Source organism: Momordica charantia (assembly GCF_013281855.1).
Source record: "Momordica charantia cultivar OHB3-1 chromosome 3 unlocalized genomic scaffold, Mcharantia_2.0 BLBB01000003.1, whole genome shotgun sequence".
NCBI lineage: Eukaryota > Viridiplantae > Streptophyta > Magnoliopsida > Cucurbitales > Cucurbitaceae > Momordica > Momordica charantia.
In genome coordinates this window covers 9,595,242-9,606,031 of record NW_028275161.1, presented here as the reverse complement: position 1 = coordinate 9,606,031, position 10,790 = coordinate 9,595,242, and the positions used below count along the sequence as shown (strand labels likewise).

At 42.8% G+C, this 10,790-nt stretch overlaps 1 protein-coding gene, 1 long non-coding RNA gene and 1 other non-coding gene across 3 annotated transcripts; 2 read left to right on the top strand and 1 right to left on the bottom strand.

The window, feature by feature from the left end:
• Positions 1 to 476: 476 nt before the first annotated feature.
• On the top strand, positions 477 to 2,980 carry LOC148212321 (uncharacterized). The gene is made up of 4 exons (XR_015789857.1): positions 477 to 1,060; positions 1,165 to 1,349; positions 1,440 to 1,474; positions 2,714 to 2,980. It is a non-coding gene; the product is annotated as an uncharacterized LOC148212321 (long non-coding RNA).
• A 4,037-nt stretch (positions 2,981 to 7,017) lies between these two features.
• On the bottom strand, positions 7,018 to 7,467 carry LOC111023637 (uncharacterized). The gene has a single exon (XM_022301112.1). It carries the CDS (start codon positions 7,465 to 7,467, stop codon positions 7,018 to 7,020), a length of 450 nt encoding a protein of 149 aa, XP_022156804.1.
• A 1,226-nt stretch (positions 7,468 to 8,693) lies between these two features.
• LOC148212320 (small nucleolar RNA R71) lies at positions 8,694 to 8,799 on the top strand. Its single transcript, XR_015789997.1, has one exon. It is a non-coding gene; the product is annotated as a small nucleolar RNA R71 (small nucleolar RNA).
• The last annotated feature ends 1,991 nt before the right edge of the window (positions 8,800 to 10,790 follow it).

Sequence of the window (10,790 nt, the reverse complement as noted above, 5' to 3'; positions counted from 1 at the left end):
GAGGGGTGGGTGCTTTGCAGCGGGGGAAGAGAGTTGTGCTTTAAACGGGGTGAACGGGAGGGAAACGACAAGGCCTGGGATACTTACTTAAGAACTGGAGACAGGCAGATGCGGTGGCAAGAGCTCTGGCCCTTCTTGGGTGTTTTATGAACTTTTCAGCCTCTGTTGGGCTGAGCTTCTTCTGCTGTAGCGTCTGGCGGCGGAATCACTGTCATAGCTTTATCGAACTCACCGTTCGACTCTTCACTGGCCGAGACCTCGTGTAACGCCCCGCGTTACTCAGGTTAGCTTGCCCCGAGTTCCGGGAAATTTTATAATAAAATGGATTTTATTTATTGATTTATTTCATTTTTTTTATTTATTTTATTTGATTCATCAGTGATCTTTATTTAATTTTAGTGTGTCATCTCGGCTAGTGTGTATTGTTACAGATTTAGTGGTGAGTTAGTAGCGTGTAGTATTTATTAAGTTATGTTTATTACGGATTCCGCTATGTGACACTTGCTTTGGGCCATTGGATCAACTACGAAATTATATTATTGGTTTTGTTAACAAGGTGTGATTGGGTAAATGGGCCTTAAACAAAAGAAACTAGCCCAAGTGGGTTTATGTTGCAAAACAAAAGGAAAAGGGGAATTTAAAACAAAACAACCCTAGCCCATCTTGTTCTCCTTCCTCATCTTCTTCCACCCTCCCTTTTCGTTTGAAGTCGCCAGCCCCCCACATCCGGATTTCTTTCTCCGACGAAGCAGTACCGACGACGGGACAGCAGCAGGCGCGGGAGTCGGCAGCAGCAGGTGCGGCGTCGGGCAGCAGCAGCGCGGCGTTGGGCAGCGGCAGACGGTGGCAGCGCGCGATGGGCAGTAGCGGCGTGCGACGAGCAACAGCGGCGCGTGGCGTTGGGCAGCGGCAGACGGCAGCGGCGTGCGACGGGCAGCAGCGGCGCGTGACGTTCGGGCTGCTGCAGGCGGCATCGATACACGTGAGGCTATTTTCGCGGCGTCCCTTCTCCGATCCAACGAGCCTAACAACCTCGAATAGCTTAGATCCGTGAAACCCGGTAACTTTTCTTTGACCCACATTTATTCGAAGTTAGATTTGGATTACCCACATCCAAACGAAACCGATTTGGAATACCCACACCTAAGCGAAGTTGTTTTGTAGTAACGGACATCAAAACGAAGTCGTTCGTGGTCGTTTTGGGCACTTTTCGCTGCTGCAAAAACGTGGACAGCAGTGTTTTGGTGGTGTTCAGCGATTATCTTCATCCGTTCGAAGCCCGATTTACGCTACCCACACCTTTGCAAGTTAGATCTAATTTACCCACACCTACACGAAGTCGTTTTGCGGTAATGAGCCCTTTGAGCCCTCGTAGAGTCGTTTTTCGAAGGCTGAACAGTACATTTAAATTGCTGTATTTTTCTGTTTTTGGTGCTTAGGTGCGAGATCGACGCAAACTTAAAGATGTGGTTGTGTAAGTAGCACCAGGGGGCGAGTGCGTGCGTTAATTAGCGTTAACGGAATGGTTTTGATGCTGTTTTTCTTGTTAAAAATTATTTAATTGAGCACGTAGGGATTGTTTGTTTTGATTGTTGCCGTTTTTCTATTATCGAACACTTCTGAGGAAACATGCTTCCTGTTTTTTTATATTGATGTAGGTGACTAGTAGGTTCTGAATGGTTGTAGTTAGAAGTAACTGGCTCATGACGTTTTGCAAATGTGATGTAAATGAAATGCTCGCGTTGTTAAACTGATAATTTAGTTTATATTGTTCTGGTTGCGAGTTGTGGATGTATTTTGTTCATTACGAGGAAAAGCATGCTTGTGAACGGTGCAGTGGTTTAGAATGTGGGAAACTTACCTGTAGGTGGTCATGGGAGGGTTAGTGAAGTGGTGAAGGGTGGAGGGTAAAGGGACGGGTTGATAGTCCGTTAATTATGGGTTCTGACATGAAAATGCATATAAATCGCTTGGAGGTTCAAAGCCTTGAGTAGTGGCCTTGGGAATAAATGACAAGGCCGAACGTCAAACTTCTGTAAACGAGTATTGGGGTCTTGGGGATAAATGTCAAGGACCAATACGCTGGGAAGTCATCGGTACCTTGGGGATAAACGGCAAGGACCGGTGCACAGTTCAGGCCTTGGGAATAAATGGCAAGGCCGAACGTCAAGTTTCTGTAGAGGAGTATTGAGGCGTTGGGGATAAATATCAAGGGCCAATGCGACTCGAGGAGTTAGGCTTGAGGGATAAAAGTAGAGTGGTGCTTGCGAGGTAGTGGTGCTAGGCCTTGGGAATAAATGGCAAGGTCGAACATCAAGTACTGTAAAAGGAGAGGGCATGGTAACTTGGGAATAAATGTCAAGAGCCGTCATGCCTCGAGAAGTTAAGGGGGGGTGCAGAGGAAGGTTTAGTACTATGAGACAAGGGCTAGTGAATCATGGGTTGTTGTCTTGGTAGTTTCGACGCTTGGTTGTTGTATGTAAATGTCAAGTTATTTGTTCGCTATCTCTCTCTGCTTATTTGGTTGCCTTGCTCTTGTTTTGTTCTAAATGTCAAGTTAATTGTTCGCTATCTCTCACTGCTTATTTGATTGCCTTGCTATTGTTTTGTTCTTTATATCGTGACTGTGAGCATGATTTTTGTGCTAGTTAGGAAGTGCTACTTACGGAGTACCTTATGTACTCACCCCCTTTGTACCCTTATATGTTTTCAGGTGTGAACGGGGTCGACTGCGGTGATGACGTGGAGAGGGCTTGACCGAGGAAGGATCACTAGCTTAGTTAGTGAGGATAGAGGGAAGGGTCGTTGGGTACGAGTAGCATTGAGATTTATGTTATTGCTAGGTGTGAACCGCGGAGGAAATTTTGTATTCTTTAGAACTACTTTATTTGTTATGGATGTGGCAGGTAAACGCGTCGTTGTTGTCGTTGGAGTTTAGGTGTACGGTTGTTTTTATTTATTTAAGAATTTTTGCCACTGAGGCGAATATGAGATGTTGTTGTTTTTAAATTGCCCACGGAGGGTGAAGTCCTGACAGTTTATGACATTTATATTTCTGATAGAACGTATGGGAGTCGAAGCTTTATTCCATCTAAATTATTTTCCCAGGGAGTTGCTTATCTCGCGTTTAGAGTTAAGGTTAGCTAGGTGAATTATTTAGCGTTGCCTAGGATGTTATATAAAATCCTGGGGCGTTACACCTCGAGTGCGGCAACTTTCTTTCGATTAGCTCTATGCTTAATGCGAAGCATGGCTGCTGCTAGGATTTCTGGGTTTTTTGAGAAAGGGTGGAGGAGGTTTTGGGATGTTTATGAGGGAGAGAAAAGGCGGTTTTGGGTGGAGTGAGGGAAGGTGGTGGGAATTGTGGCCTTTAAAAGGACTAAAAGAAACGACATTTGAATTCACCCAAAAAAAATCCATTTCAAAATTTCCCTCCCAAATCAAAAGAGATTTTCCCAAATCGTCATAATTAATTCCTCTTCCCCATATATTGGAAACGACACACCTCTCTCTTCTAATGGTGTAGCCTTTTTTTTCTTTAATTAGCTCCTCTGCACGCCTGCCATATTGCCGCGCTTGACAGCTCCTCATTACTGCCGCCGCCGTCCTTTAATTATCGACTGCTCATATTGACTTCAACCTTATGCCTAAACCTAAAAAAATGAAATTAACTTATGAATATGAAATGAGAAAAACTTAAACTATGCGAAGCAGAATTAAAATTGTAGGATCATGACGAGGATTTAGCAATGACTTCTGCTCCTTTATTCCTCGATTGAATCTCTTTAGTCTGCTGCGAAATGGTGGGCTCCAGAATCGCGCACCACGCTTCCTCCATAAAAATGCGTCATCCTTTGGCCGTTTACCATAACTTCCCTCCCTGAGTCCATCTATTGCACTCTGATGACTCTATGAGAGTACACATGCGATACTAAAAATATTGCAGACCATCTCGATTTGAGCTTCCCTGGGAAAAGTTTTAGCCGTGAGTTGTATAGCAAAACTTGCTGTCCTTTTTCGAATTGTGGCGGCTGGATTCGTGCATCGTGCCATCTCTTTGTTTTCTCCTTATATATTTTGGCATTTTCATACGCATCTCTCTGAAACTCTTCCAACTCTAGTAATTGCAAACGCCTCACTTCTCCTGTTGCGGCATAATCCAGATTCAGCTTCTTTATGGCCCAGAATGCCTTATGCTCCACCTCTAATGGCACGTGACATGGTTTTCCAAAAACCAATTTGTACGAAGATGTTCCCAAGGGTGTTTTGAATGTAGTGCGATAGGCCCATAAGGCATCATCCAACTTCACGGACCAGTCTTTTCTATTTGTGCTCACAACCTTCTATAAGATACTTTTGATTTCCCTGTTGGATACTTCAGCTTGCCCATTCGATTGCGGATGGTAAGCTGTAGGCACTTTATGTTTCATATTGTACTTAGCAAGGAGAGAGGCTATAGTTTTGTTGATGAAGTGGGAGCTTTAGTCACTGATCACAACTTTAGGGGTGCTGAACCTTGTAAATATATGCTTGTGCAAAAATTTGGCGACCACTTTGGCGTCACTGCTGGCACACGCCACTGCCTCAACCAATTTGGATACATAGTCGACTGCTAACAGAATGAACAAGTGTCCATTTGATGGAGGGAAGGGTCCCATGAAATGGATGCCCCAGACATCGAAGAGCTCCACCTCTAAGATGTATGTGAGAGGCATTTCCGATCTCTTGGAGATGTTTCCAACCCTCTGGCATTCATTACAGTTCTGTACCAATGCATAGGCATCTTTGAAAATAGTCGGCCAAAAATACCCACTCTGGAAAAATTTTGCCGTTGTCCTCTGCCCTCCAAAGTGTCCTCCTCCATATGGTGCAGAATGGCATTTGGATAGCACCTACTGTGCTTCAGCATTGGCGACGCATTTTCTGATCATTTTGTCTTGACATACTTTATAGAGAAATTGGTCGTCCCATAGATAAAATTTGCTCTCATGCAGAAACTTCTTGAGCTGTTGCTTGTTCATGTCGGCTGACAATACTCCACTGGCTATGCAGTTAGCTAGATTGTCAAACCATGGCTCTTCTTCCTCATTTAGGGCTTCGATCGCCAATACTTGCTTATCTGGAAATGTTCCTCTAATCTCTGATTCGTTCTTTGAGGTTCCTAGGTCCGTCAATCTGGACAAGTGGTCTGCAACTAAATTTTTCGTTCCTTTCTTGTCCTTTATTTCTATATCGAACTATTGTAATAACAAAATCCAGCGAATTAACCTCGGCTTAGCATCCTTCTTGGTGAGCAGATATTTTAGTGCTGCATGATCTGTATAAACAGTCACCTTGGATCCCACTAGATATGCTCTGAACTTCTCAAAGGCGAACACCACTGGTAATAGCTCTTTTTCTCTGGTGGTGTAGTTAATCCGCACCTCTATCAAAGTTTTGCTAGTATAATATATCGGATGCAGCAGCTTTTCTTTTCGTTGAGCAAGTACTACTCCCACAGCATAGTCGCTAGCATCACACATGAGTTCAAAGGGTTTTGTCCAATCTGGTACTGTTATTATTGGAGCGTGGGTGAGAGCATGTTTAAGTGTTTCGAACACCTACAAACAGTCAAATGTGAAGTTAAATTTCTTGTCATTTTCAAGTAAAAAACAGAGATGTTTAGAGATTTTCGAAAAATCCTTTATAAATCTGCGATAAAAATCGGCATGCCCTATGAAGTTTCGAATGCCCTTGACATTCACAGGTGGGGGCAGTTTCTCTATTGCCTCTATCTTCGCCTTGTCTACTTCTATGCCCTTGCTGGAGACTCTGTGCCCTAGCACAATTCCCTCTTGCACCATGAAATGACATTTCTCCCAATTAGATACAAGGTTAGTCTCTTCGCATCTTTGCAGCACCTTCTTCAGATTATCTAGGCACTTGACAAATGACTTTCCAAAGACTAAAAAGTCATCCATGAACACCTCAACCACTTATTCTACCAAGTAAGAAAAGATGGCCATCATGCACCTTTGAACGTTGCTGAGGCATTGCAGAGCCCAAAGGGCATTCATCTGAAAGCGAACGTTCCATAAGGACAGGTGAATGTCGTCTTTTGCTGATCTTGTGGGGCTATCATAATCTGATTATATCCGTTGTACCCATCTAGAAAGCAGTAGTATTCCTGGCCTGCAAGTCTGTCTAGCATCTGGTCGATGAAGGGAAGAGGAAAATGATCTTTCTTGGTGGGTTTATTTATTTTACGGTAGTCCATACATATACGCCATCCTGTCACTGTCCCTGTGGGTATCAACTCATTCTTCGCATTCTCCACCACAGTCATGCCCCCTTTCTTAGGTACACACTACATTGGGCTTACTCATTCACTGTCTGAAATTGGGTATATGATGCCTGCATCCAGCCATTTAATAATCTCCTTCTTTACTACTTCCATCATTTCTTGATTAAGCCTACGTTGGGGCTCTATGGAATTCTTGCACGCTTCTTCCAGCATGATTTTGTGCATACAAAAACTAGGACTTATTCCCCTAATGTCAGCAATAGTCCATCCAATGGCCTTCTGATGGGCTTTTAACACGCTCAGCAACATCTGTTTCTTCTCTATGGATAAGTCTACTGCTATTATGATTGGCAGAGTTTATGACGAACCCAAGCATAGATGCTAGGGCAATGCTTTAAGCTCGAGCACTGGTGGTTCTTCTACGGACGACTTCAGCAATTTATACTCACGATTCGCCAGGTCCAGAGATTCACGTATGCTCTTGGCTGATTTTTCGCTGCTACCTAAGTAAATAACCTGTGGGTCTTCCTCTATGTTGTCCAAGTCGCTTCCAGAGTCGACCACTTTCAGATGCTCTACCATGACTTCTGCTTCTATTTCTTCCATTAATGTCTCATCTAGGATCTTTATCACAGAACACTTTTCTGATTCAGCTGGGAATTTCATAGAGTCGTATATAGAAAATTTAACTTCTTGATCTTGAACTCGCATTGTCAGCTCTCATTTGTAAACGTCTACCAGATCTCCCCTGTCGTAAGAAATGGCCTCCCAAGGATGATAGGGACCTTCTTATCTGCATCATAATCCAAGATAATAAAGTCAGCAGGGAAAATAAATTCATCAACTTGTACCGAGACGTCTTCAATTTTTCCTTCCGGATGCGTGATAGACCGGTCCGCAAGCTGCACTGTTACCGTCGTGGGCCTCGCTTCTTTTATACCCAATTTGCTATAGATAGATAAAGGCATGAGGTTGATGCTGGCACCCAGATCACACAATGCAATCCCTATTTGCTGTCCTCCAATGGAAACGGGTATCGTGAAACTTCTAGGGTCCTTCATCTTTGCTGGAATTTTGCTCATGAGGATACTGCTGCAAGCCTTAGTCATCGCCATAGTCTCATACTCATCCAGCTTCCTCTTTTTGGTGAGAATCTCCTTTAGGAATCTTACGTAATTCGGCATTTATTCTAGAGCTTCCACCAAAGGTGTGTTAACATGCAATTGCTTCAGCACATTTAGGAACCTTTTTAACTGAACGTTCCGCTCTTTATTCTGCAACCGCTTAGGATATGATGGTGTTAGCCTATATTTTGCTAGAGCATCTGCATGCTTTGGCTGCTTTCTTTTTTCAGGCATTCTAATATGTGTTAATTCTACCCCGGAAGTGTTGATTCTTACTGGGGTGCCCTCAGCTTTAATGATGTCTTGAACTTTCCTAGGTTCCATCATGATCTGCACTGGGGAAGTGGGTAAAGTTGTCTCTGCTGGCTCATTATTCTTCGCTAATTGAGATTCTCTTGATTCTTTCAGAGTGGGCTCGCTCACGGCCCTTGGAGCATTCAGGTGTGCTAGAGGTAATGCCTTACCACTTCGCAGTGTGAGGGCTTTACATTGCTTTTTACCATCTCTCATCGGTACTTTAGTGTCGCTCGACAATGCTACATAAGGTATGCTCTTTAAATCGGTTGCTACTGTCCTACATGCAATTCTAGATTTCTTAGTGATGCGACTTGACTTTGCACAGTAGCATCGTTATTGGCCATATATTGATTCATCAACTCTTCCAATGACGCAATTGTCCCTTCTGGGGGCTTCCGTGCCGCCATCAGACATTGATTCACAAATCATAGGGGATAAAATTTCCTTTCGGCTGGTACGCCGAGCCATTGCAGGTGCCAACATTATTTTCTCCCTGATTACCACTCCAACTGAAATTGGGGTGATTTCTCCAGCTGGGGTTATACGTGTTGGAATATGGGTTGTTTCTGTTGTTGTGTGGGTTCCCCAAATAGTAAACCGACTATGGATTGCCAGGGCAATTGTTATAATGATGATTTCCCTCGCAAAATGAGCAAGAAATCCCCTAGATGTGGCTAACGTTTGCCTTACCAGTCGATGCTCCCACTGCGCTCTGCTGTGTCATGCTTCTCATCACTAAATCTGTCAGATTTTCAATTTTCGAGTTCAAGGCAAAGTATGATTAAGATTCATTAAGTCCCTTACCTCCTCTACTTTGAATGGCTCTAGGGTTTGACCATGAATGATTGTTCGATGATATTCTCTCCAAGATATTGAATGCTTTAGCATAAGGTTTTGCTTGCAATGCGCCATTTGCCAAGGCATCAATGACCAGACGTATAGCGTCATCCAATTCATTGTAGTACATTTCAATCTGGATACACCTTGGGATTCTATGATGAGGGCATTTCTGAAGCAATAACTTGAAACGTTCCTATGACTCATTTACCGACTCCCTAGAAAATTGATGAAAGTAATTAATATCGCTTCTGTACTTAGCGTTCTTGCTGGGCGGGAAGTACTTCATCAATAATTTCTCGGCTATATCCTCCCAACTTGTAATAGATTCTGACGGCAATGACTGTAACCATGTATCGGCTTCGTCTTTAAGTGAATAGGGGAACAACTTGAGCATATTCAGGTGTGAATGCAGATCTTCAGTAGGATGACCGTGGAACTGACCCACTGTCTGGAGCATCTGAAACATTACGGGTTTTAGTTCAAACTTTGGGGTAGCAATTTCCGGCTCCGTGATTACTGGGTCGAAATTATAAAAGGCTGGAGCCGCATACGCCCTGACTTCTCTGTCGATGTTATCTGCTAGTAATACAGCATTGAGAGGGGGCACTGATACCTCAGGGTTAGCAGCAATAGGAAACCCATCTGCTATTTCCTCGATCCTCACATTCGGTAGAATAGGTTGACGCATATTCGGGTTGGGTGGATTCATATTTGCTTCAGCTTGGGCTCTTATTTGTTCATGTCGATTTCTGTGGAAAGTTCGTTCTATCTCATGATAGATAATGTATTCCAAGCTCTCAAAATCGTTCATGCACCTACAACCACACAAAATGTGAGAAAAAGAAAACTCAATTAAGCACCATATCTACAAACACTATTGTTTAGAATAAAATCACTAAAGTCCCCAGTAACAGCGCCAAAAACTTGTTGCATCCACACCACTGTGTTGACAACACGTGCAAGTATACACGAAATGTCGATTGCAGTACATAACGAGGTCGAATCCACAGGGACTTTGGATAATATTTTAAACAGCGTTCACATATACCAAAAGCATAAAATAAAGAAGTATAAAATTGTTTCGTAACTTGAACAAGTAAACATAAAATAAATAAAGTAGTAAACAAAACACAACAGCAGACACAGCTTGTAAAGCTGATAACAAGCAGAAGAAAAAGCAAAAAATATGGAAACAGAGAGAGTACAGATATGGAAAAGTGGGGGAGATTCACATGCATTCACAAACCTATCAACCTACCCTCTAACTAACAAATATCTGTTAATGCCCAACTCGACTTGGTTCTCTTTCGAGACACCCGAACATGAAAACCCATAAATCCTGTTGCTAAGTTTCCAAGCAGCAAAACAAGCTTTAGGCAAGATTAGGGGATCTCATTCTTGATAATCCACAATTACAATAGAAAAAGTACTAATCCCAAATGAAGCAAGTCAGAAACCATAAGCCCTCCCGGGTCAATATAGAAGCTAGCAAACAAAACAAAGTTGCCAACAATGGTTAATAAGATGTCAGAAATTAATACAGCTTCATTTAAAAACGAATAAAGTAGATAGAGGTTCAGTTTATAGCAGTTACAACATGGGAATCTCCCTCGAAATGGGGTTTTAGCTCATAAATGAAGAAGAAAATACAATGGGTGAAAGAAGAAGAAAACAACCCATCTTAGGGAGACAGCAGAAAATGAAGAAGAAGAAGTTGTCAGTTGGAAATTGTAGCAGAATGTCTCTCTTCCGTTGTCAGCTTCCTCTCCCAAAAATGGGGATAATCTTCCTCTTGTCTCTTCAGCTCTCAAAGTCGTGCTCCTTTTGGGATCTGTGTATGGTGGCTAGGGAGACACACACCTTTTATATCGGGCTTCAAAATTAGGGCAGCCAGTTGAAAGTTGTACGGACACGGTAAATCCCATGTCTGGGCTGTTACTACACAGTAAATCAATGCTCTAGATCTGCTTTGCTCCAGCATTTATCTGCTCTGCCTCAAAATTCCTGCCCACTCTTCTATGGGTTTTTGCACTTCCTTTATGCTTAGTCTTTTGTTTCCAAACCTGTGCTTTTACACCAGAAATAAGGGCATTTAGCGCAATATTTAGCTACAACATTCAAGACCTGGGGCTTTTAGCTCAGATTCCATTTTTTTTTTTACTCTTTTCTATGCTAATTATGAACCAAAACCATCACACTTTGACAATTCCTTGTATAAAACTACCTAAATGAAGACTAGAATAACT